The sequence below is a fragment of the Mustelus asterias genome, chromosome 3, assembly GCF_964213995.1.
Source record: "Mustelus asterias chromosome 3, sMusAst1.hap1.1, whole genome shotgun sequence".
Classification (NCBI taxonomy): domain Eukaryota; kingdom Metazoa; phylum Chordata; class Chondrichthyes; order Carcharhiniformes; family Triakidae; genus Mustelus; species Mustelus asterias.
In genome coordinates, this window is record NC_135803.1 from 27,295,896 (window position 1) to 27,323,320 (window position 27,425).

At 41.6% G+C, this 27,425-nt stretch overlaps 1 protein-coding gene across 1 annotated transcript; it reads left to right on the plus strand.

Moving 5' to 3' along the window:
• Positions 1-1,006: 1,006 nt before the first annotated feature.
• LOC144483210 (uncharacterized) lies at positions 1,007-27,425 on the plus strand. Its single transcript, XM_078201985.1, has 5 exons — positions 1,007-1,073; positions 7,620-7,970; positions 19,768-19,932; positions 23,023-23,063; positions 26,731-27,425. The coding sequence occupies exons 1-5, from the start codon at positions 1,010-1,012 to the stop codon at positions 26,911-26,913; spliced, it is 804 nt and encodes a 267-aa protein (XP_078058111.1). The 5' UTR covers positions 1,007-1,009; the 3' UTR covers positions 26,914-27,425.

Below are 27,425 nucleotides of genomic sequence, written 5' to 3' on the forward strand. Positions count from 1 at the left end.
GACACCTGTGTATGGGCGCATACGCGAGTGAGTGTAATTGACTGGAACTTATCACCCTCCCCCGAGGCAAGTTTGGTGGTAGGGGGGGCATTTATTCAGCTGGAGGGGTGGCTGGTGGAGACCCTGATGTTTTCCCATCTCTGCCCTGATTAAGCCTATGGCGGGAAGGCTTGAGAGTTTCTCCTTCCTTTTGGCCAACCCCCACCCCACAATCCCCCACCCCGCAACCCACCCCTCCCACTCACATGCGCCTGTCCCTCAGCTACCCTGGGCCTCTGCTAGATGAATGAGTCAAGGTGATTGAACACCACACATGCTCTTACATTACTGACAGCAGCCACCACTCTCCCAACCACCTTTATCCATTCTAGGCACAGACAGTCCGAAACTCTAGTGTCTCAATCTTATGAATTTCCATCCTATCCATTACCTCCACCACCTCTGCTTCTATCAATATTTTGCCAGATGTTGTTAAATCACTTCAGTGCCGCACCATTTTTACAAAACGTTGCTTACCTATATATCATGAAGAAAACACCCCCAAAGCAAGGGATACCCCAATTCACAGGTATCATGTGTTTTGTTTGAGCCGTGTTGTTTACTTTGTAGGAAAGTGTGGGGAAAGTGCGCGGGTAGGGAGTGCGGTAATTGTGCGACCTGTTTCAGGAATTGTTAGCAAGGGGGCAGCTGTAAGCAAATATCGTAATGGGTACCCCTCCTAATGGCAGGACCACGTCATTTCAGAGGCCGCCCTCAGTCAACTGGGCCACATTAAAAGAAAATGTGAGACTTGCAAACTGAGCAGGGGGAGCTCCCATTCAGAGCAGCAAGAGCTGGCTTGGGTTAGTGTGGGGGTGGTGGTACACACTCAGAATCAAGGCGTAATCGTTACTCACTTGTGGAGGAAACCAGCTTGCTGATAATCTCGAGTATTAAGAGCATGTGTAGTGTTCAATCACCTTGACTCGTTAATGGCACTTTTCTCCCTGGTGCTGTGAAAGAAATGGCCATGGCATTGTTTGCTCAACAAGTCATCTTGGTGCTTTCTGTAACTTTGTGGCAAAATACACTAGGTAAGTACATGTCTCTTTCAATTTTTTGTGGTCTTTTAGTCTTGCTGATGTTGAAAGAGTTGTTTAAATTAAAAAGAAACAGACTTTTTGAGCATTTTATTAACTCAAATTGATATAGAACTTCCAGTACGATGAAGTCTGGTTGTAGCATAGGCAATGACTGATTCATATTTTGTTACCTTGCATTTCATTTCCATAATAGTCTGGAAATTACTGTTTGTGTTGCCATCACAGAAATATATGACACATTTTTATTACCATTCTTTCTTTAGCATTTTAGTAATAATAATAGATCTAAAATAAACAGGGTCTTTTAAAATAGCAGAGAGAAGAGTTTGGCAATGGTATTTTAAGCGTTTGTGCAGTAAACTCACTCGCTGCGCTTTCCAAAACAAAGTTCCTTTCATTATTTATATTAGGCATACGTGTAATCCCTTTGTTGCAAACCCAAAGATTGGGCAGCACGATGGCACAGTGGTTAGCACTGCTGTCTCACAGCACTAGGGACCCTGGTTCAATTCCCGGCTTGGGTAACTATGCAAGTTTGCTCGTTCTCCCCATAACTGTGTGGGTTTCCTCCCACAGTCCGAAAAACGCGTTGGTTAGGTGCATTGGCCTTGCTAGATTTTCCCTCAGTGTACCCGAACAGGCGCCGGAGTGTGGCGATTAGGGGATTTTCACAGTAACTTTATTGCAGTGTTAATGCAAGCCTACTTGTGACACGAATAAAAAAAAAACTTTAAAAGATTTGGTGCCTTTCGGTTGTCTGTCACTTACCATTACCCACCAGTATGATGGATGATGGAAGGCTCACAGTAAGCTGTCAGATAGGGCTACTTAGGTAGGTATCAATAGAATAGGAATGGTGAGAGTCGGTGTCAACTGCTGAAGGTATACTGCATCCACAAGCCACGAAAGTGACTTACGGAGTAGTTGATAGGTAAGACTGATACAGTGTTCAGTGTGAATGAAAATGAGCAGGACCTTGAGCTTTTAGCACCATATTTACAATGAAATAAGGTATCCAATTCAATTTAAATATATATTTGTGTTTGGCTGATGCAAAAAACATTTATACTGCCAATATTTCTGAAACATTGGCAAAGCAAAGATAGTTAGCAGCTCCTCTTGCTGCTTCTTTCTATGGTGTGGTTGGGTCACACCCCACTGTAACAACTTTCCCTAAACTTACTCCAGCTGTCATGCAGCAACTGATAACCACAGCATGCAACTTCAATTTAAAAATTAATGGAATTATTGTTAATATAAAAAGACTTATAGAATCCTCACTGTGTAGAAGGAGGTCATTCAGCCCATTGAGTCTGTACTGACTCTCCCAAAGAGCATCTTACCTGGGCCCAGACTGTCCCTGTAATCCCGCACATTTACCATGGCCAATCCACCTAACCTGCAATCTTTGGACTGTGGGAGGAAACCAGAGCAACCGGAGGAAACTCACACAGACACAGGGACAACATGCAAACTACGCACAGTCACCCAAGGCCGGAATTGAACCCAGGTCCCTGGCGCTGTGAGGCAGCAGTGCTATCCATTGTGCCACCACACAAACTTATATTTGTCTGCAGGAATACAGAATGTTACTACTTTTCTTTCATCCAGAGCTTTTGAAATTTAAGTTTCTTCAGTCGGTCCTCATACAGTGACCATGGGAGTCAAGGAAAAGGACTCACATTGGAATCCAAATCAGTGATAGGAAGGAAAGAATGGGCTTTGGGGTGAGGGCAACGAACCCTGGGCACGAAATTTCACTTTTAAAGAAAAATGGAAATATGGCACCAACAAAATTGCATCTTTTGAAATATTTGGTTCCGAGGAATGGAATTTAATTGGAAATCAAAATCTGGCAATATCAGTGTTTTCTTTAAAAGACAAATTTCAACTCACGTTTTGTGACTTGTTGCATTTTAGAGGGAACCCATCACATTCACTGAGTTGTATAGTCTGATGTGTAGATGCCGGCGTTGGACTGGGGTGAACACAGTAAGAAGTCTCACAATACCAGGTTAAAGTCCAACAGGTTTATTTGGTAGCAAATACCATAAGCTTTCGGAGCACTGCTCCTTCGTCAGATGGAGTGGAAATGTGCTCTCAAACCTTATTAAGTTGTTTATTAAACCTTATTAAGTTGTTTGAGAGCACATTTCCACTCCATCTGACGAAGGAGCAGTGCTCCGAAAGCTTATGGTATTTGCTACCAAATAAACCTGTTGGAGTTTAACCTGGTGTTGTGAGATTTCTTATTGTATAGTCTGGTCAGGGTACATTCCACAACTTAGAATGCATTCATACTTTTACTATCAATGTAAGTGTTAAATGTTTCATTAACTAAGTGTATTCGCTTCTTTGTACATTTGAATTGGTTGAACAAGTTTTAAAAGCACCTGATAACACTTTTACACTGATTGCATTGCCTTCCATGCAAAATAACTGCACTTCAAAAGACATCCATTGGTTGTGAAGCACTTTGATATCATGTTGATGTGATAAGCTGCCAAAAAATTTCAAGTTCTATCTGTGTAATTTCAAATCTAAATGATTTGAGATTGCCTCCCTGAGGGGGAACAGCCTGGTCAGAACCGTACTCCAGACTTACAATGCCACTTTATGTTCTACACCAATGTTAAAACTCCAGCATAAACAGACCTGTGGCTATTTACATAATTGAAGTTCAATTCTTTTGTAACAATAAATGTGAAATAATATGTGCCATCACCGGAGACATATATTGGCTTCATAAAATGCCTCTGGGAAACTCAAAACCAAATCCATACCCTGTAATTCACTGTAATTGCTTATTACTATATTGCTTATTACAGCGTTACTTTCAAAACATCTATTTTGACCTTCTCTTGAAGATTGTTCCCTGCTTTTCTGAACAAGGTACATGTTGAGTGCTTTCTCGGTATTAACGAATGATGAAAAAAAGGGAACAATGAACTACTTTATTGCCAATTTGCCTGCAATGAAAGAAGTCCACAAAATGTTTTTAAACCTTTCACTGTGGGACAGTAAACTCCCTCACAGGTGGAGTTCCCCACAAATGATTGGACTCTGAAAATATTGTAGTCGCCGCTCGTGTTCCTACTCAAATGTGCAGGATTTGTTAAGCTGCGTTTGCAGGAAACGAGTGTGTCTCTGCAACTTCCCTGTGGAACGTTAGGCAAATTTAAGCACTGCTGAAGAACAGAGCAAGCCACGGTGTATCTCCTTAACCAATGAGATTGAAGGATTGAGAAATAAACAGAGGGATGACAGTGAAGGAAGTGCAAGGTAGAGTGGGGGGAATTTAACGTCAGGTCAAGCTTAGAAAGAGAAATAAAGAGAGGGAAAGAACAATTGGATTATGAGAAAAAAGAGACAGAAAGGACATTTTTTTAACTTTAAATGAGATTTTTTAAAATCTGCAATAATGATTAATGCATGAAGAAACGAGACTTCACACCATAAATGCTTAGTATCAGAGAGATTGATTGGTTGATACTTGATTACCTTGTTATGACAAACATGACAAACATACTTTCTGGCATGATGTGGAGATGCCAGCATTGGACCAGGGTGGGCATAGTAAGAATTCTCACAACACCAGGTTAAAGTCCAACAGGTTTATTTGGAATCATGAGCTTTTGGAGCGCTGCTCCTTCCTCAGGTGAGCGCTGCTCCTTCATCACCACTCACCTGATGAAGGAGCAGTGCTCCGAAAGCTCGTGATTCCAAATAAACCTGTTGGACTTTAACCTGGTGTTGTGAGACTTCTTACTGTTACTTTCTGTCATGCGTTAGTTCTTAACTGCCGCACAAATACAGCAACTTCATCACATTCAACGATGAGGCAGACAGCAAAAGGTCACTTTTGCAAAACTATTAGCCGAGTGTTGGAACTCGTGTAGCAACCTTTTGGAACTGGGATTAACCGCGCATCTGCCTATTCCCTGAAGTTGCTGTAACATTGATAATTAAATAACGACAAGCGCCTTTAGCCTCAGTGTTATGTTGACAGAGAAAGCTGGCCTGATAATACACACAGCTCAGTCTCCATTAGTGTAAGACACAGAGAGTGAAATGATTCCTCCGAGCTTAACGGCAGCGATTTATTTTTAAGTTTAGGTAATTCTCCCTTATGGTAGTCTGTCGCTATAGGCCTAAGTCTAATTCACAATGAAGTCTACACATGTCTAGAATAAGTGTACAATATGTTTAATGTATAATATGTGAAATGTGTAAACCTGTAAATTCTAATGTTAGCTCTGTTTGCCTCTAATTAAATTCTTCCTTTGCTGGAGCATTTGTAAATGAGTAGAAGTGATTCTCATCCCCTGGCATTTAAACATGGCTGAGAAAAATGCTCAGAAGTTTCCAAATTGATGTAGCGAACACAGTTTGATGCTGACATTGCAGAGCTTATCATATCTGTCCATCACTGAAGTCTACCAATCCTTTATTGCTTCATTCACAATCATACCGATCAGTTAAAAAAAAGACCTTTTGACCAAAGTATGGCAGTTACAGAGGCAGTGCATTGTCCTGAGCAACGACTTGTGAAGACATGAAGGACCTAGATCAGTATCAGTGTGGCTGGAATGTAGAAAACTATAACTAACAGAATTAAAAGGCATATCAAAATGCTGCCACATAAATTTAAGGGATTCATCCATCCACACATTCACACCACAGTATAAACATTGCGTCCTAAATATGGGTAGTCGTTATGCAAATAAAAAACATCCAAATAAACCTGATGATGAATTGACATATGGGTGGCACGGTGGCACAATGGTTAGCGCTGCTGCATCACAATGCCAGGGACCCGGGTTCAATTCTTAGCTTGGGTCACTGTCTGTGTAGAGTCTGCACGTTCTCTCTGTGTCTGCGTGGGTTTCCTCCGGGTGCTCCGGTTTCCTCCCACAGTCTGAAAGATGTGCTGGTTAAATGCATTGGCCATGCTAAATTCTCCTTCAGTGTATCCGAACAGGCGCCGGAGTGTGGCGACTAGGGGGTTTTCACAGTAACTTCATTGCAGTGTTAATGTAAGCCTATTTGTGACACTAATAAAATTATATAAATTATTATTATAGCTTGAAAAGCCACTCGGAAGGCTAATTAATTGAAAATGTATACTGGTTCAGTACTTTACTGAGATTGAGGTTAAAGTTCATCATTGGGACTGTGTTAGGGGAATTACTCTCCACATCTAACAATGCCATATCTGATCCAGCTTCACTTGACCCTTGACACCCAGTAGAAAAAGTGTTCCCCTCCCAGCACTGAAAATCTTCAAAATTTATCACAAAAACACCGTTAAATTATCTTATTATTTGGGTAATGTACAAAAGCAAATTTTCAATATAACTATATAGCATCATTTAATGTTTTATAACTTCAAGATCTATAATTCTGTCTTCATTATTAGCCATTAACCTTTAACATGCTGTTTCTATCATCCCAGAGATCAGTAGTAAGACAAATATCGGGAAAAAGCAGGTTAATATAAAGAATAGCAAACAGCTGGCAGTCAGCTTAAGCTGCAATTTACTTCTGCATTTCCATTTTCAGTCGCTAACCACAGGAAGGAATCCTGTGTACATTTTGGGTATGTGGTGTATTTGTCTCTGGCACATGCTGGAGGATGGATCAAATTAATGTCGTGGATAAAACATATGCTTTAGCAGAGATTTTATTTCCCCTATCTCTGATTCCATCTGATCTTTTCTTCAACACTGATTCCAAAAACAGACCATCACAACACAAATAATCTAGTCAAGTGGTAACGATTAAGTAAATCCTAGATCCAAGTGAATGGTAATTCTGAAGGCTAAAGTGATACAGTTGTGATTCTGTTATAGGTTGCTGTTAAAATCTAGTGCGCATTGATGACTGTACCAAGAAAAGCTGGCATGGTGGTCCTTATTAACCAGGAAAGAGCTGGACTTCATGTCACTCACTGCTTCAGCATGTTTTCAAAGAGAACTTCTTCAGATCAGTTTCAACTGTCTCTGGACTAAATATAAGCCAGTCTGAATATTTCTGGGATACATGTATTAAAAAGTACACGGCACATCCAGTGCCAATTTACAACACAGATCTATTTTCAAAGCAAATGGAAATTGAGAAAGTCAAATTGTGGTCCGAATCAAAAAACATAGTTGGAAAGCAAGCACACAGGAGTATATGTCCTTTAGGGGACATATGTACTATTCAAATAACTAATTTGGTATACAGAAATTGAGCAATATTGTACATATCAATTGAAAGAATGGAAACATGGAATTATGAATAAGGATCCCAACCTGTTTTTATAAGCCTGATTTTAGAGAATTAACTCCTGTTCCTATTAAAGCAATATTTGGATCATCTTGGCTACTGATTTAGTCTCACTTCCACAAAGCCAGAGCAGCATGGAATAAGTCTTATCAAACTGTACTCTGTATTGGACCATACTAACTGACCAGAGTTATCAATCATGAAAATCTGTTCGCTACTCCACCCCAACACGGGAATGAATGCCTCTGTTATTTTTTTTATTTTCAGGTGATTCCTTAACTCTGTTACAGAATCCTATGACTATTAAGCAGAGATCTGGAGACAGAGCTATCATCTCCTGCAAACTTTCCAATGGAAATGCCACTGAAGACATGAGACTGGTATGGTACAGATACATAAATCAAAGCCAATCAAAGGTTGGAGAAATCAACCTGAAGACATGTAACGCCACAGCTATTGACCATGTTGTTTTAAAATGGGACCTTCACAACCAAACGGCTACAATGGAAATTATACACCTGACAAAAAACGACTCTGGGGCATACGGGTGTCAACTAGTGGCATTATCTAGCACTGTCATTATAAAGAAAGCCAATGCAACAAACATCATTGTTAATGGTACGTCTTCAACCTTTTTCAGCACCTAAGTAAATACCTTAATGTACTCTCATGGATTGAATCTTAAAATTCATTCATATTTTTTATATATTCAGTATAATGACAAAGGGAAGATTTAAAATCAGAGGTGTGATTCATTTGAATTCTTCAGTGCAAACATGAACATATCAATATTCTTCATTGCAGCTCTGATGATAAATTCTATAGAAAAATCCCAATAGATTGGCTGCCTGCTTAATTCAACATTAGTGGATATTTGCCTATATTTTGCACATGAAAACACCATATATTTCACACATTGAGTTTGCTATTTATATCACAATTGTCAAAGCTGATAAATCTTTTATGAATTCCAGTTCAAGTACTTAAAAACCCATCAGTATTGTAATTTTTAACATGATAAAGACAATAGGTAGATTTCAGATATCCTCCAGTAAATATTTTATTATCTGACCAGAATGTTCTCACTGCAAATGTTCACTGTGCATAGAGTCATAGAGGTTTACAGCATGGAAACAGACCCTTCGGCCCAACTTGTCCATGCCTGCCGTGCATTCGAAACTGTTTATGTAAGCTTGTTGTAATTGATGGCACGGTGGCACAGATGCCAGATGGTGGCACAATAGAACATAGAACATAGAACAGTACAGCACAGAACAGGCCCTTCGGCCCACGATGTTGTGCCGACCTTCATCTGAAACCAAGATCAAGCTATCCCACTCCCTACCATCCTGGTGTGCTCCATGTGCCTATCCAATAACCGCTTAAATGTTCCTAAAGTGTCTGACTCCACTATCACTGCAGGCAGTCCATTCCACACCCCAACCACTCTCTGCGTGAAGAACCTACCTCTGATATCCTTCCTATATCTCCCACCATGAACCCTATAGTTATGCCCCCTCGTAATAGCTCCATCCACCCAAGGAAATAGTCTTTGAACGTTCACTCTATCTATCCCCTTCATCATTTTATAAACCTCTATTAAGTCTCCCCTCAATCTCCTCCGCTCCAGAGAGAACAGCCCCAGCTCCCTCAACCTTTCCTCATAAGACCGACACTCCAAACCAGGCAGCATCCTGGTAAATCTCCTCTGCACTCTTTCCAGCGCTTCCACATCCTTCTTATAGTGAGGTGACCAGAACTGCACGCAATATTCCAAATGCGGTCTCACCAAGGTCCTGTACAGTTGCAGCATAACCCCACGGCTCTTAAAATCCAACCCCCTGTTAACAAAAGCTAACACACTATATGCCTTCTTCACAGCTCTATCCACTTGAGTGGCAACCTTTAGAGATCTGTGGATATGGACCCCAAGATCTCTCTGTTCCTCCACAGTCTTCAGAACCCTACCTTTGACCCTGTAATCCACATTTAAATTAGTCCTACCAAAATGAATCACCTCACATTTATCAGGGTTAAACTCCATTTGCCATTTTTCAGCCCAGCTTTGCATCCTATCTATGTCTCTTTGCAGCCTACAACACCCCTCCACCTCATCCACTACTCCACCAATCTTGGTGTCATCAGCAAATTTACTGATCCACCCTTCAGCCCCCTCCTCTAAGTCATTAATAAAAATCACAAAGAGCAGAGGACCAAGCACCGATCCCTGCGGCACTCCGCTAGCAACATGCCTCCAGTCCGAAAATTTTCCATCCACCACCACCCTCTGTCTTCGATCAGACAGCCAGTTACCTATCCAATCGGCCAACTTTCCCTCTATCCCACACCTCCTTACTTTCATCATAAGCCGACCATGGGGGACCTTATCAAACGCCTTACTAAAATCCATGTATATGACATCAACCGCCCTACCTTCATCAACACACCTAGTTACCTCCTCAAAAAATTCTATCAAATTTGTGAGGCACGATTTGCCCTTCACAAATCCGTGCTGACTATCCCGGATTAATCCGCATCTTTCTAAATGGTCGTAAATCCCATCCCTAAGGACCTTTTCCATCAATTTACCAACCACCGAAGTCAGACTAACCGGTCTATAATTACCAGGGTCATTTCTATTCCCTTTCTTAAACAGAGGAACAACATTTGCCACTCTCCAGTCCTCTGGCACCATCCCCGTGGACAGCGAGGACCCAAAGATCAAAGCCAAAGGCTCTGCAATCTCATCCCTCGCCTCCCAAAGAATCCTAGGATACATTTCATCAGGCCCAGGGGACTTATCGACCTTCAGTTTATTCAAAACTGCCAATACATCCTCCCTCCGAACATCTATTTCCTCCAGCCTATTAGCCTGTAACACCTTCTCTTCCTGAAAAACATGGCCCCTCTCCTTGGTGAACACTGAAGAAAAGTATTCATTCATCACCTCGCCTATCTCTACTGATTCCATACACAAGTTCCCACCACTGTCCTTGACCGGCCCTAACCTCACCCTGGTCATTCTTTTATTCCTCACATAAGAGTAAAAAGCCTTGGGGTTTTCCTTGATCCGACCCGCCAAGGACTTCTCATGTCCCCTCCTAGCTCTCCTCAGCCCCTTTTTCAGCTCGTTCCTTGCTAACTTGTAACCCTCAGTCGAGCCATCTGAACCTTGTTTCCTCATCCCTACATAAGCTTCCCTCTTCCTTTTCACAAGACATTCCACCTCTTTTGTGAACCACGGTTCCCTCACTCGGCCATTTCCTCCCTGCCTGACAGGGACATACCTATCAAGGACACCCAGTATTTGTTCCTTGAAAAAGTTCCACTTTTCATCAGTGCCTTTCCCTGACAGTTTCTGTTCCCATCTTATGCCCCCTAATTCTTGCCTAATCGCATCATAATTACCTCTCCCCCAATTGTAAGCCTTGCCCTGCCGTCCGGCCCTATCCCTCTCCATTGCAATAACAAAAGACACCGAATTGTGGTCACTATCTCCAAAGTTCTCTCCCACAACCAAATCTAACACTTGGCCCGGTTCATTTCCCAGTACCAAATCCAATGTGGCCTCACCCCTTGTCGGCCTATCCACATATTGTGTCAGGAAACCCTCCTGCACACACTGCACAAAAAGTGCCCCATCCAAACTATTTGACCTACAAAGGTTCCAATCAATATTTGGAAAGTTAAAGTCCCCCATGACAACTACCCTGTGACCCCCACACGTATCCATAATCTGCTTAGCAATTTCTTCCTCCACATCTCTATTACTATTTGGGGGCCTATAGTAAACTCCTAGCAACGTGACCACTCCTTTCCTGTTTCTAACTGCAGCCCATATTACCTCAGTGTGCATATCCCCCTCAAAGTGCTTTTCCGCAGCCGTTAAACTATCCTTGATTAACAATGCTACTCCTCCACCTCTTTTACCAGCTTCCCTACACTTACTGAAACATCTATACCCCGGAACGTCCAACAACCATTCCTGTCCTTGTTCTACCCACGTCTCCGTAATGGCCACAACATCGTAGTCCCAAGTAGCAATCCACGCCCCAAGTTCATCCACCTTGTTCCGGATGCTCCTTGCATTGAAGTAGACACACTTCAACCCATCTTCCTGTCTACCGGTACCCACCCTTGACCTTGATACCTTCCCCAATACCTCACCACCCTCAACACTGACTTCTGGACTACAACTCCTTTTCCCACTCCCCTGACAAATTAGTTTAAATCCCCCTGAAGAGCCATAGCAAATTTCCCTCCCAGGATATTGGTGCCCCTCTGGTTCAGGTGCACCCCGTCCTGTTTGTAGAGGTCCCACCTTCCCCAGAACGTGTTCCAATTATCCACGTATCTGAAACCCTCCCTCCTGCACCATCCCTGCAACCACATGTTTAAGTGCACTCTCTCCCTGTTCCTCAACTCGCTATCACGTGGCACCGGTAGCGTACCAGAGATGACCACATGTTTTGTCTTTGCTCTCAGCTTCCAGCCGAGCTCCCGAAATTCCTGTTTTAAATCCCCGTCCCTTCTCTTACCTATGTTGTTGGTACCAATGTGTACCACGACTTGTGACTTTTTCCCCTCCCCCTTAAGAATCCGGAAAACACGGTCCGAGACGTCACGGACCCTGGCATCCGGTAGGCAACAAACCATCCTCGAGTCTCTTTTGCTGCCACAGAACCTCCTATCTATCCCTCTAACTAACGAGTCCCCAATAACTATTGCCCTCCCGCTCTCCTCCTTACCCTCCTGAGCCACAGGGACGGACTCAGTGCCGGAGATCCTCTCACTGCGGATGGTTAGCAGTTCTGCCCCACAGTGCTAGGGATCCAGATTCTGGCCTTGGGCGACTGTCTGTGTGGAGTTTGTACATTCTCCCTATGTCTGTGTGGGTTTCCTCCAAGTGCTCTGGTTTCCTCCCACAGGTTAGGTGGATTGGCTAGATGTGCAGGTTGGGGGATTGGTAGGGTAAATACATGGAGTTACAGGGGGTAGAGTCTGTCAGCGGGTCAGTGCAGACACGATTGGCCAAATGGCCTCCTTCTGCAACTGTAGGGATTCTATGAGATTCTAAAGTGAAGGGAAGCCAGCTGAACCTGACCATTCAGATGTCCAAAGTACAAGTTAAAAGCTTGATGATTTGGAAAGAAAATATTATAACATTATTAGAATACTTGAAGCCCAGGCTCAAAGATGTGATTCTATTCAGCAATTTTATAATGACCAAAAATAGTGGTCTTTCTTTCAGAGTAACACTCTCTGCATGGCGGCAATCACTGAGAGTGGACAGCTTAAAAAGCAACTCATTCTGGTGTCTTTCCTCCTCATTGTCTTTGCACAAGTTCTCCAGACTTTTTGTTGGATTCATGAGTATTCTTTCCTGATTTCAGGAATATCTTAAAACCTGTTGATGTAAAACCAACCACCCCAAGCTGGACAAAGAAAACAACATACATTCATGAGTATTCACAACACTAGATAAATCAGATTCGGGATTGTAAAGGTTAACTGCTGCAGTTACATAGTGGTTAAGAAAGGTCAAGTTAAATCCCGCAGTTTTGATGTGTCTATCTCTTTCCTCTCCACCTTGTGTTGAACTTTGCTTTTCATTTCTTTCCTTCTTGTTTCATGACTGACTACAATACACCATTTTACTTTCCAGTTTCACTCTTTCAGTGCACATGCACTGGAAAGCGAGTGCAGTCACGATGGGCTGAATGGCCTCCTCCTGTGCCACAACCATTTCAGAGATAGGTTCTTTGAGATTACCTGACCCTATCAAAAGCTTTTTTACACTGCAGTTGATATGGTGTAGTCTGTTTTGGGTTCAGATCAAAATCTCTTCTCAGCTTAATATTGATGTGGAGATGCCGGTGTTGGACTGAGGTGGCCACAGTAAAAAGTCTCACAACACCAGGTTAAAGTCCAACAGGTTTATTTGGAATTATGAGCTTTCAGAGTGGACTCCAGTCGCCTGATGAAGGAGCAGCGCTCCGAAAACTTGTGATTCCAAATAAACCTGTTGGACTTTAACCTGGTGTTGTGGGACTACTTACAGCTTAATATTCGCAAGCGCCTCTATGTTAATACAGTGGAGCCCCATTTTAACGCGATGGTTGGGGTCCATGAAATGTGATCGTGAATGTTATCGGGGTCACGCTAAATCGGGGTCACGCTAATTCGCTAAACTGGAAATAGTAAAAAAAAGGGTCCGTCGCGTGATCGCGTAATATCCGATTTCGCGCTAAATCGGGGCGCATAAAATCGGGGTTCCACTGTATATATAATATAAAAGCAGAATACTGTGGTTGCTAGAAATCTGAAATAAAACAGAATATGCTATAAAGATTCACTAGGTATGGCAACTTCTGTGGAGTTAACAGCAGTCCGTATGACTATTCTTCAGAACCTCTTTGTTATTAGTTGAGGGAACTGATGTGAGTTTACCCCCATTTATGCTTGTTGGAGTATCTTTTAGAATTCTTGAGTAAAATATATATCAAATGAGATTGGAATAATGGAACAGAAATCCTAACTTCTATTGACATGGAAGGGTTACTTTAATCTAATTGAAATATTTGTATGCATCATAATAGTAGATTTAATATCCCCAAAATAAAAATAAAAGAAGTTCATGTTCCAAGCTTTACTCATTTATGAAAATGAATGAGTCACTCTTAAAGATGTATTCATAAATACCCTATTTTGAACCAATCTTACTTTTTTTAAATCCATGCCACATGGCTCATCTATTGCTATGTAATAGAAACTATTATAAATTGTTTATTTTCCAGAAACTAATGTTAGGATCACTGCTGTTAATTTATTGCCAAGAAAGGGGCTTTCTTGTTTGCTTTCTGGTGTCGATGTTAGATAGATCCAATTCCAATACAAAGGAAAGATAAGTCAGTTAGGTCAGAAATGGGTAGCAATTGAATGAGATTCCTGAGGTGAGATATTACTTTATGAAAGAGGACATTAACATTTTCCGTACCTTAAGTTGAACTTTTAATTAATTTCAAAAAAAGCACTCAGACATTGAAATTCTTTCTCATCTTCCCACTGCAACACAAACAGTACTGGTGTCCACATTAGGGTCCAGGCCTTGAGAATGTAAACTTTGGTAAGAGAGTAGTTGAGATTATAGATGCACATTTTTTTGGATGGGATGGGTAGGGGAATCCAATTCTTCCTTCCAGGGCCTAGGCAGCAATACTTTAAGCCTAGCCTCCATGAACAGGCATGTCTTAATTGATCCCATCTAACTAAAGTAGGGTCAGTGGCAGAAGTCACCAAGAGGTACTACCCTTGCATAACTACAGATCACATCACAGAGATTCTTTTGCAGTCATGATGTTCATGGAATAGCTGACACAGGGAATCTTTATCATGTCAGCAGGAACTGCTGATCAAAGACTGAACTGATCCCCCAGGATGAGAAGTGAAGGCAGTCTCCAAAAATTATCTGCTCAGGGGCAGTTTTATAAACACCTTGGGGAAAGTTTTCTGTGTTCGTTATTTGTAATTAAATCATAAGTGAAAAGCACCTGTTTACTACAAACACCAAGCAGATGCAATTTTACCGAACTACCAACAACTTATTTCTAAAGTTTCCAAATGATAAATGACAGTGAATTCAATCCAGAGGAATGTGAGTTGATGAATTAGTGGAGGGCAAACTGGGCAAGGGAATACCAGAAATAATAAATGTTAGCATACTGAGAAGAGGAACAAAGGAGCCTTGGAGTCCATGGTCATAGATCCCTGAAGGGAGGGGGCGGATCGATGAATAGGTGGTTAAGTTGGCAGATGGGGTACTAACCCTAATGGACCAAGGTATGAAGGAAAGGAGCAGGGAGGTTATGCTAGAACTGCATGAAACACTAGTTAAACCACAGCAAGAGGACTGCATGCAGATTAGGTACAGCCCTCATTTACAGGAAGGATGTGATCACACAAGGGTAGAGAGGAGATTTACAAGGATGTTGTCAAGAATGGAGAACTTTACCTCAGAGGAAAGATGGGATTGTTCACTTTGGAACAATTGAGGCTGAGGGAAGATTTATTTAAGGTGTATAAAATTACAAGTTGGCCTAGTTAGAGTGGGTAAGAAAGACATATTCGCTTTACCAGATTGGTGGGTAAGCAGTAGGCCTTTATTTAAAATAATCAGTGGAAAGATTAGGGGGAATTTGTGGAGAAACCTTGGTTGTTGGTGATCAGGAACCGACTGTCGAGGCAGTAAACCTCATCACTTTAAAAGAAATACTTGGGTATGCATTTGTATTGCTGTAACCTACAGCTTTGAACTAAGAGCTGGGAAGTGGTATTGGGTGGATCACTGCTTTTTGGGCCGGCACTGGCACAGTGGGCTAAATGGTCTCATTTTATGCCATGAATCTTCTGTGTTTCTATGTTCCTATGATAGACCTCGTGCCATTATGAACCAATATCATACGCGGTGGAAAGAATGCCTCCAAATTCAACTGTCTTCACCTCCCCATTTAAGGATTATTTGAGTAATAGTTTCAAAATGCTTGATCAACTGGAAAATAGTGATTCCATGCACTGATACAAGTCAGACAAGTGATCATATTGACAGAGAGGCACAGGTGGGAAAACAACCTGGTTTACTAGGTCTATAATCTTATCAGTAAAAATAACCTAAGTAAGCCACAGGAGCTATTGCAAAAGTGATTATTAGTAATTAGGTGATTTTATGAATGTGGAAACCCGGGCTGTGAGTCATCAATAAGTCAACGTATTTTGTCTTTCGTAGTACGAACAATCTTCAGAATCAGGTGTATTATTCCATTCACATCATTTCAGAAATGTGGGCTTGCATCCAAAAATGGTCAATGAACTAATGTTGCCTCAAACCGTTTTGGGGGAAAAAGCAGTTTCCATGACTTTTCAAGCCTTGCTGTATTACGTGGGAAAACACATAAAGGTGTTACCCTGTGTGTTTCATAAATTGTTTAACTGGGCACAATGTTCAAATGGAAACAAAAAACATATGCATTATATAACAATGTGTGCATTTAGTTTTTGTCACTGGGAAAGCTAATTGTTAAAAGGTAAATGCCTTAGACACCAAAAGCTGAGTAAAACATCGACCTGGGGTTAACAATGGAATCCTCTTTTATTTAGCTGTTAGATTTGAGAATGGTTTTAGAACATCAGTCTCTCAGTAGGGAAATTCAACCTTTCTGAGACATCAGATCTCACTTTTTGACTGTTAATGTGTTTTTTCTTTGATGATTATCTCTAAGCTGCAACAGGAAGCAGTGCAACATTGAAGGATCGCAGTAGCAAGGGCTCAAAGAGCACATATCTTTTGGTGTAACCTTCATCTAACTGAAAGTGCAGTGCAGTTCTATTTTTCAAAGCCCACAGTCATTACATAAAGGAAGACTGTAATGGTCATCAATTATTTCCAGAATAGGTTAAAGAAGCTGAAAATGGTTGACAGCCAGACGATAAAATAGATGATAACAAATAGGCAGTCTGTTTTACACTCCACCCTATTTTCATTTTCATTAAGGTTTCATGACATCACTGAAGCTCTCTTTCAACCCCATGTACCTTTGAACTGTGATGTGGAGATACCTTTGAACTGTACCAATGTACGTGCTGCAAAATGAATCACATTATCAAAGTGATTTTCCTTTACCAAAGTGATTTTCAATCGTGATACACTTTGCACATTACGTTTAAAAGTTTATTACTTGTGACACTAATAAATAAACTTTTTTTTAAATGTGTGGGTTAGGTTGATTGGCCATGCTAAATTGGCCCTTAGTGTCAACGGGATTTGCAGGGTAAATACATGGGGTTGCGGGGATAGGGCCTGGGTGGGATTGCTGTCGGTGCAGGCTCAATGGGTCAAATGGCCTCTTTCTGCACTGTAAGGATTCTATCATTCTATGATGATAATGGTTTAAAGCATTTAATTATTAATTGCAAATCTCTGCTTCTGTCACACAGATTTAAATACATAGTTTGGAGTAGATTTTGGACCAACACAATAACAGTGAAGCTAACAACACTCACTGGAACTGGTACAGCAAATTAGACAAGGCTCAGATTGGCATTAAATGTGACTATCCAATGGTTGTGTGTGAGATGTGACAGCTGAGGCCATGCAAAAACAGTATTTTGCAGTTAACCCGACCATTGAAATTTGTTAAATAGTAAATATGAACTAAATTTGCGACACAAAATTGACTCTTGTCATTTCAAGCGTAAGTATCGTTTTAACAACGTAATAATTGTTGATTAGCACCAATCAACCTCTCTGAAAGTTAACTATTAAAAATACAGAGTCACATTTAATGTAAATCTGAGCCTTGCCTAATTTGCAGTTCCATTTCCACAAAACAAACAATGAGTTCTAATACAAAAACAGAAAGATGCTGGAAAATCTCAGCAGGTCTGACAGCATCTGTGGAGAGAGAATAGAGCCAATGTTTCGAGTCAGAGGTAAATGCATGGGGTTGCGGGGATAGGGTGGGATATCAGATGCTGTCAGACCAGCTGAGATTTTCCAGCATTTTTCTGTTTTTGTTTCGGATCCCAGCATCTGCAGTCTTTTGCATTTATCTCAGTGAGTTCTATTAGCCTCACTGTTATTATGAAGGTCCAAAATCTGCTTCAAACTATGAGTCTGCGTGACAGACGCAGGGATTTGCAACTCATAATGAAATCCTTTAAAGCATTGGCCACGATTCTCTGACCATGTGGATGGGATTCTCCAGTCCCGCTGCAGTGAATGGAGATTTGGCTAAGTGCATTGGACATTGGACATTGGAGAATTCAGCTAATATCCAGAAAAATATGTAGAAGATCTTGCTATATTTTCTGAAGGAGCAGACTGTTTAATAAGCTTCATGAATTTTACAATTATCCTTTTTAATTTTAGTCCCACCAGCAGCCCACAGCCTCATCATTACAAACTGGCACATTGTTATATGACCAGTTAAAGTCGACAATTGCTGATGTATTAAAGTCCCTCTGAGTGTTGGTTTCAGTGCACCTGTTAAATCATTTGCATTAATTTTTGTTAGGCTATTTTGTGAACAGCCATACATACTTCATTAAAATTAACAGGTTAAGTTGTACAGAGAGGAGTTTATGCTGACAAATGCACAAAAGATAGTCAGTGGAGAGAATTAAACCTAGATTTGTCAACCACATCCTCAAGTAATTGTTTAAGAGGCAAACTTCAGAGGCCTGTTTGACATCAAACTGTTCTTTAAACATTTATCTGTGAAGAAAAATAATCTCAGAAGCAAGTTGAAATCTGTAATTGCTTTTATGTTTAGAACACCCATTCTTATGATTATAAGAACATAAGATATAGGAGCAAAATTAGGCTATTCAGCCCATCGAGTCTGCTCCGCCATTCAATCATAGCTGATAGGTTTTTCAACACCATTCTCCGCCATTTCCTCATAACCTTTGATTCCCCCTACCACCCAAGAACCTATCTATCTCTGTCTTAAATATATTCAATGACCTGACCTCCACAGCCTTCTGTGGCAATGAATTCCATAGATTCACCACCCTCTGGCTGAAGAAATTCCTCATCACGGTTCTAAAGGGTCATCCCTTTACTCTGAGGTTGTGCTTTTGGATATTAGTCTTGGCCACTGATGGGAAACACTATTTTAACCCTTTCCCACTCAGCCCCAACTTCTCCACCAGATACTTTCAATGCCTTTCCACGACTTTTCAGCAAAGGAACCGGACCTCTGAACACATAAGTTTCCATTTGTTTCATTCAAATGACTTGGAATATCTTCTATCGCCAATTCTTTCCTTACAATTATCGAACAGATAAAGGCCAGCATTAAAGCTGCTGTAAAATATGCAGTCTGGGCTTTACAAGTATTGCATTATAATTAAGTTTGATTACAATGTTTTTTATTCATTCATGGGACACGGGCGTCGCTGGCTGGCCAGCATTTATTGCCCATCCCTAGTTGCCCTTGGAGAGCTGTTGAGAGTCAACCATATTGTTGTGGCTCTGGAGTTGCATGTAGACCAGACCAGGTAAGGATGGCAGATTTCCTTCCCTAAAGGACATTAGTGAACCAGATGGGTTTTTACAACAAGCGATAATAGTTTCATGGTCATCAGTAGATTTTTAATTCCAGATATTTTTTAATTGAATTCAAAATCTACCATCTGCCGTGGTGGGATTTGAACCCGGGTCCCCAGCATGTTAGCTGAGTTTCTGGATTAATAATCCAGTGATAATACCACTAGACCATCGCCTTCCCAATGACAGGCAAAAGGTGCATTTTGAAATGTTGTCACAGGTTAGTTCTGTAAAATGTCATTGTAACAGCTTATGAGAATTGAGATTTCTTATTGTGTTCTAAATGAAATATTATCCATTTTTTTGAAGATTTGGAGGTTCCAATCCCAGAGAACAGAAACAATACAGACAACAGGACTGAAGTCCCGAATAATGAAGCTAAAATTCAGATCATCGTTGCAGCAGTAATAGCTGCCTTCATCACCATTTGTCTGCTCATTTACATTTTATTCAGATACCGACCAAAGAAACAAGGTAATTAACCCAAGTTTTTTTTTTGTTTAACTAATTCTATAGTTCAAGTATAGAAACCACACAATCCTCTAACGTATCCAGGTCAAATATTATGTAACCACACAGTTCAAAACCTTATCAATCTTATCTCATATGCATTTATCTATCATCTAGCATTTTCAGTGACCATGGGCAGGATTCTCTGACCTCATTCACCCCGCTACCCCTTCCAGCGAGAGCAGAGAATTTGGTGCTCAGCCAAAATTTCATTCACTGCAGCGGGACTGGAAAATCGCAGCCCCGGGCAAGGCCGGAGGTTTCCAGCGCATACAGCATTAGAGACAAAGTTGCACCAAACCACAGATTTCATTTTCTTACCATTCTAAAGGAAGGCATTTTTTTAACCATTTTCAGGTTTTTCTGTAGTCCTGACAGAGGTGGATGAACTCCTGCGATTGTACAAAGGGAGGCAAAATAAAGTCAAGATCACGATGCAATTTACATCTACAGCATCTACTAGCATTGACATTTTAGCATTGCTTTTATCATGCATTTTTAAAAAATGGACAAAATCTACTGTCACAAGAGTAATAAAAACAGGAAATACGGGAAAGAGTCAGCAGGTCTGGAAGCATCCGTACAGGGAGAAACAGAGGGTGGACTTTTACCGGCACGTCCACCCAAGGTTCGTACGATCCCATCCAAGGCCATCAGAGAATGCCTTTCTCCGAGCCTCACCCGCTCCCGGAATCGGGGCGGGCGTGCCGGTAAAATTCCAGCCAGAGTTAACCTTTCCAGTCCATACGACTCTTCTTCTGCCCTGAAGAAGAAGAGGACTCAAAATGCTAACTCTGTTTCTCTACCACAGACGCTGCCAGACCTGCTGACCCTTTCCAGAATTTTCTGTTTTTATTTCAGATGTAATAACTTCTGTAATAGTGATCCTGTCCTAATGCATCACTGTGGAAAATCAGTTGATTGAGAAATTTCAGCCAAGATTTAAAAAAACTCTGAGAGGAATGATAGACAAAGAGATTAGTGCCTTCCATCTATTTGTGGAGATTGAATTGACCACCACTACTGACCTCGTTCAGGGATTCATATACAGTCTATACCGACAATATGTATAAAAACTAGCTCATCAAAGAAACATAGAAACTAGAAACAGGAGTAGGCCAGTCAGCCCTTCGAGCCTTCCCGCACCATTCATTTCAATCATGGCTGATCATCAAATTCAATATCCTGATTCCCCTTCCCCCCCATATCCCTTGATCACTTTAACCCCAAGAGCTATATCTAATTTCTTCTTGAAATCACACAATGTTTTGGTCTCAACTACATTCGGTGTCAATGAATTTCACACATGCACTACCCTCTGGGTGAAGAAATTTCTCCTCATCACAGTGCTAATAGGTTTACCCCTTATCCTCAAACTATGACCCTTAGTTCTGGACTCCCTCACCATTGAGAACATTCTTTCTGAATCTACCCAGTCTAACCCTGTTAGAATTTTATAAGTTTGTATGGGATCCCCTCTCACTCTTCTGAACTCCAGTGAATATAATCCTAACCGACTTAGTCTCTCCTCATGTGACAGCCTGGTAAACCTGGTAAATGTGTGGACTATTGGAATTACAATATTCCGAAAACCACCTAGAAAATTCATAGGAAAGTTCTTCATCATTTCTGAAATGAGGGTGGAACTTGCATTCATTTTACACAGAACATAGAATCCTATAGTGCAGAAGGAGGCCATTCGGCCCATCAAGTCTGCACCCACCACAATCCCACCCAGTCCCTATCCCCATGAGCCCACATATTTATCCCAGTGACACTAGGGTCAATCTAGCATGGCCAATCAACCTAACCTGCATATCTTTGGAGTGTGGGAGGAAACCGGAGTACCCGGCAGGAAACCCATGCAGACAATCTGCAAACTCCACACAGACAGGGACCCGAGGCCGGAATTGGACCCGAGCGCTGTGATGCAACAGTGCTAACCTCTGTGCTATCGTGGGAAGCACAGTAAGAAGTTTAACAACACCAGGTTAAAGTCCAACAGGTTTATTTGGTAGCAAAAGCCACACAAGCTTTCGAGGCTCTAAGCCCCTTCTTCAGGTGAGTGGGAATTCTGTTCACAAACAGAACTTATAAAGACACAGACTCAATTTACATGAATAATGGTTGGAATGCGAATACTTACAACTAATCCAGTCTTTAAGAAACAAAACAATGGGAGTGGAGAGAGCATCAAGACAGGCTAAAAAGATGTGTATTGTCTCCAGACAAGACAGCCAGTGAAACTCTGCAGGTCCTCTGCAGAGTTTCACTGGCTGTCTTGTCTGGAGACAATACACATCTTTTTAGCCTGTCTTGATGCTCTCTCCACTCCCATTGTTTTGTTTCTTAAAGACTGGATTAGTTGTAAGTATTCGCATTCCAACCATTATTCATGTAAGTTGAGTCTGTGTCTTTATAAGTTCTGTTTGTGAACAGAATTCCCACTCACCTGAAGAAGGGGCTTAGAGCCTCGAAAGCTTGTGTGGCTTTTGCTACCAAATAAACCTGTTGGACTTTAACCTGGTGTTGTTAAACTTCTTACTGTGTTTACCCCAGTCCAACGCCGGCATCTCCACATCATGACTATCGTGGGACTCAGAGCACTCAATATTTGCTGGTGCTTTGGTTCTACTTCAGTCTGTTAATACCCTGACTTTAATAAGGTTAAAAACCTCCACCATTCAATTAAACCAAGGCTAAGCTCGGCATTATCCTGCCATCTCTTTGTCCAGTTTTAATTCCCCTGAAAGCTGAAGTAGATATTGTGTAATTTAAAAGTTCAAAATGATTGGGTTGAGTTCCTACCCATCAGCAGTGTGGTAACTAACCGAATTGTGGTGAATGTGGTCATACAGGTGACCATTTATTGAACTTACAGAGATTGGATAGAGAAGTTGTGGTCTCATTTGTGAGAGGTGATTTCTCGAATAGTGTTGCACTATACAAAGGTTTGCTCTGGAGCAGATGGTGCTTGTCTCATCCGATCCACTTGCGGATGTATCATACCCAGCTTGTCAACTTGTATTTAACAAGTCTCTTTTTCTCTTCTAGGTATTGATGCCAGTCCTCCTGCAGCAGATGTCAGTTTTCAGGTAATTGTATTCTAGGTTATCATTACATAATATCTACATTTAAATAATTCACAGGTTTCATTTCTATTAGCTTTGATCCTACTGTCGGCATGGTGAATTTATTCAGTTAAAGTGATGGTATTCTGTGCAATAAGCATTTAGTCAGATTTACTTAGGGTGGCATGGTGGCACAATGGTTAGCACTGTTGCCTCACAACACCAAGGACCCGGGTTCAATTCAGATGACTGTCTGTGTGGAGTTTGCACATTCTCACCGTGTCTGCGTGAGTTTCCTCCAGGTGCTCTGGTTTCCTCCCACACTCCAAAGATGTGCAGGTTAGCTGGACTGGCCATGTTAAATTGCCCCTTACTGTCAGGGAGATTAGCAGGGTAAATACATGGGGTTACGGGAAAAGGGCGTGGGCAAGATTGTTGTTGGTGCAGGCTCAATGGACTGAATGGCCTCCTTCTGTATTGTAGGGATTCTATGTATAAGTATTAAGGAGATATTCTTCCAAACCAACAAATCACATGATTCCCACCAACCACAATGGTGAGGAGTGGTGCTGAATCTTTATGTTGGCCATGAAGTGATTGAAGTCTATAGAAAGATATGGAGATGATAAGAAATCGAAATATAAGATATAGCAATATGTAAAATGTGGACCTTGGTGCAAGTTAGCTCCTGGCCAGAGGGTAGAAGAGGCTCAATATCACCAATTGCCATTTAGTGACGATATGGTTGAGATAGCCCTGTATCTACACAATCTGTAACAAGGCTCATGTGGCTCACAAGTTGTAACAGTGGCATCGTAGTAATGTCACTAGACTATTAACGTGGAAGCTCAAATCAATGCTCTGAGGGAAAGGGTTCAAATCCCACCACAGCAACTGTTGGAATTGAAATTCAACAAAATCCGGAATTGAGAGCTGGTCTCAATAATAATGATCATGAAGTTATCAGCGATTGTCATTAAAAGCCGTTTGGTTCACTAATGTCCTTTAGGGAAGGAAACCTGTCGTCCTTGTTTGGATAGACCTACAAGTGATTCCAGACCCACAGCAATGTGGTTGACTCTTAACTGCCATCTGAAATGACCTAGCAAGCCACTTAGTTCAAGGGCAACTAGGGTTGGGTAACAAATGATGACATTGTCAGTGATGCCCACATTGCATGAAAGAATAAATAAATTCTTTGCAGTCACTGGGTCAAAATCCTGGAATTCCCTCCCTAACAGCATTGTGGGTCAACCCACAGCACTTGGACTGCAGCGATTCAAGAAGGCAGCTCACCACCACCTTCTCAAGAGCAACTGGGGATGGGGCAATTAATACTGGCCAGCCAACGACGCCCATGTCCCACAAATGATTTTTTTTTAATTTGGAAAAAGAGGGGAGTATGCAGCCAATGAATTACTTGTGAACGCATCCAAGTCCCACAAACAGCAAAGAACATATGACGAGCAGATCTGCTTTTAAGTGATAGATGAAAATTCAACAGGATGCTGGAAGAACACCCCAGCTCTTGTTGGGCAGTGTTGTGTGATCTTCTATATCGACCTGAGAAGAGGAGCTCCTTAAAACCAAAACATCACCATTAAAATGTGTTTCTCCTGCGGTGCAAGCTGATAATCACTGGGCAGAGCATACATGGTACAAACTCCACTTGGTTTCCATCAAAAATGCAGCTGGCTTTCAGTGTATATTATAGAATTTGATTTGCAAATTAAAAGGGACATGGCCTGATACTAGCTGCCAGAGTACTGGTGTAAACTGGGCAGTAACTTATTGACATGAGTTACTCAAGCTAGGATCTAACCTCACACATGTTCCTTTCCATCAGCAAATTAGGTGTGTGTAAGATGCTATGTGCATAAATGGTTCAGGATTGTACAGATTGTGCAGATATCCAGATGTACAATACAGATGTTTCCATTAGTACAAAAGACTAGGAGCTGAGGGCACAGCCTCAGAGTAAAGGGACGACCTTTTAGAACTGAGATGAGGAGGAATTTCTTCAGCCAGAGGGTGGTGAATCTATGGAATTCATTGCCACAAAAGGCTGTGGAGGCCAAGTCATTGACTGTATTTAAGACAGCGATAGATATGTTCTTGATTGGTAAGGGGACCAAAGGTTATGGGGAAAAAGCGAGAGAATGGGGTTGAGAAACTCCCCTCATAAAAACAATGTCTGAATTATAAGCCACGATTGAATGGTGGAGCAGACGCGATGGGCCGAATGGCCTAATTCTGCTCCTATACCTTATGGTCTTATTTAAACCAGTGTATAGATGTAAATTCCTTCCACCATTGAAAGCCATGGTTCAGTGATAGAACTCTCACCTCTGAATCAGAGGGATGTGGTTTCACGCTGCTCTCCAGAGAGCCTTGGCCATAAAATTGAGGCTGATACCCTTGTGCTAGGAGAGTGCTGGCCTGTAGGAGGTGCTGTCTTTCAGATGAGATGTTAACTCAAGGCCTTGTCAGACCTTCCAGGTAGGCTTAAGAGACCCATTGACACTGTTTCATTGAAGAGCAAGGGAGTTGTCCCCAGTGTCCTGGCCAATAGTCATCCTTCAATCAACATCACAAATAGATTAGTTGGTCATTACCACTTTGCTGCTTTTGGGATTGTTTTATACAAATTTGCTGCTGCATTTCCTGCACTTCTTTCTATTTCCTCATAAAAACTATTCTGTCCTTGCTCATGGCTGGGATTTTCCAGTGCCACTGAGAGGGAATGGAGTTTTGGCTGGAATGCCAAATTTTCCGTTCCAGCTTGTGACAGGTCCCACCATGGGCAAGACCGGAGAATCCCACCCAATAACACTATGGCCGAAATTTTATGGCTGTTCACGCCAGCGGGATCTTCTGATCCCACTGAGGTCACACTTCAAACCACAACACATGGTGCAATCAATGAGAAATCCTATTGACAGCCGATCTGATCTGATAGTGGGTTCAGTTCCACTTACCCGCCCGTTCCCCATTACCCTTCATTCCCTTAATGGTTAAAAATCTATCTATCTGTGACTTAAACACATTTAACGAGGTAGCCTCTACTGCTTCATTGGGCAGAGAATTCCAAAGATTCACTACCCTCTGGGAGAAGAAGTTCCTCCTCAACTCTGTTCTAAATTGACTCCCCCGTATTTTGAGGATATGCCCCCTAGTTCTTGTTTCCATTGTAAGTGGAAATAACCTCGCTGCTTCTACCCTGTCTAGCCCCTTCATTATCTTATATGTCTCTATAAGTTCTCCCTTCAACCTTCTAAACTCCAATGAGTACAGGCCCAGTCTACTCAATCTCTCCTCATAAGCTAACCCCCTCATCTCTGGAATCAACCTGGTGAACCTTCTCTGTACCCCCTCCAAAGCTAATATACCCTTTCTTAAATAAGGGGACCAAAATTGTGCAGAGTACTCTAGGTGTGGTCTCACCAGTACCGTGTATAGTTGCATACTCATGTATTCATACTCATGTTATGCCTCCATTGTTGCCTTATCTAAATGACGTTAAGTGATCTCTCGGGGCTTAACTTTACTGCATTCTGGAGTCAGGCTGGGTGTCAATTTGGGTTGATGCAAACCAACATTCACTTTAGGATTCTATATCTGGAAAATCTCTACAACACACAAATCAAAAGATAAATCTTACTCAAGCACACTTTCTTTGAATTCATTTCAGAAAGCAGAGGATCCCATTTCCACTGTGTGCTCCATGGACTATGCTGTACTGAAGGTCCCTGGAAAAATTGATCGACAGCATCTAGCATCTTCAATCGCCTCTGATGATTCATACTATGCTACAATAGTATTTGCACCTCAACAGCAAGCTACTGGTGTGCTGAAAACAACCATCGGTAACTAAGCGACAATACGCTTGGTTTTGTGGCACCTGACTACTTACTTTTGTCCTGCGAGCTTTCAGACATCACAATGAATTCTCACGTGACCTTTCCTATCACTTCTTCTACAAAAACATAAGGCACAATTTAACCACTGCGAATGAAATTTTGAGTCACTTTCCTAAACTGAGGAAGTAAAATCTGAGCCGAATCAATCTTACTTCAGTGACAAGAATTGACTAATTCTGGAAGGAGACGAGAGAGTTTAGGAAGCTCAGCATTAGATTCCTCAGTAAGAGTTTCGGGTTGATATCTTTGCAAGAAGCTCTTTCACAGGTGGCTGGAAAGAACAAAGAATAGTACAGCACAGGAACAGACCCTTCGGCCCACCAAGCCTGCACCAATCACGTTGTCCTATCTAGACCAACCGCCTGTATCCCTCTATACCCAACCTGTTCATGTGTCTATCCAGATAAGTCTTAAATGTCGCTAACGTACCTGCCTCAACCACATCACTTGGCAGTGCATTCCAGGC

What these genes read in the sequence shown, in the direction of transcription:
- LOC144483210 (XM_078201985.1), top strand. Translation starts at nt 1,010, where the DNA reads ATGGCATTGTTTGCTCAACAAGTCATCTTGGTGCTTTCTGTAACTTTG. An exon ending in TTTGTGGCAAAATACACTAG is followed by an intron (nt 1,074 to 7,619) that starts GTAAGTACATGT and finishes TTTTATTTTCAG; the next exon opens with GTGATTCCTTAACTCTGTTA. An exon ending in CAGCAGATGTCAGTTTTCAG is followed by an intron (nt 23,064 to 26,730) that starts GTAATTGTATTC and finishes AATTCATTTCAG; the next exon opens with AAAGCAGAGGATCCCATTTC.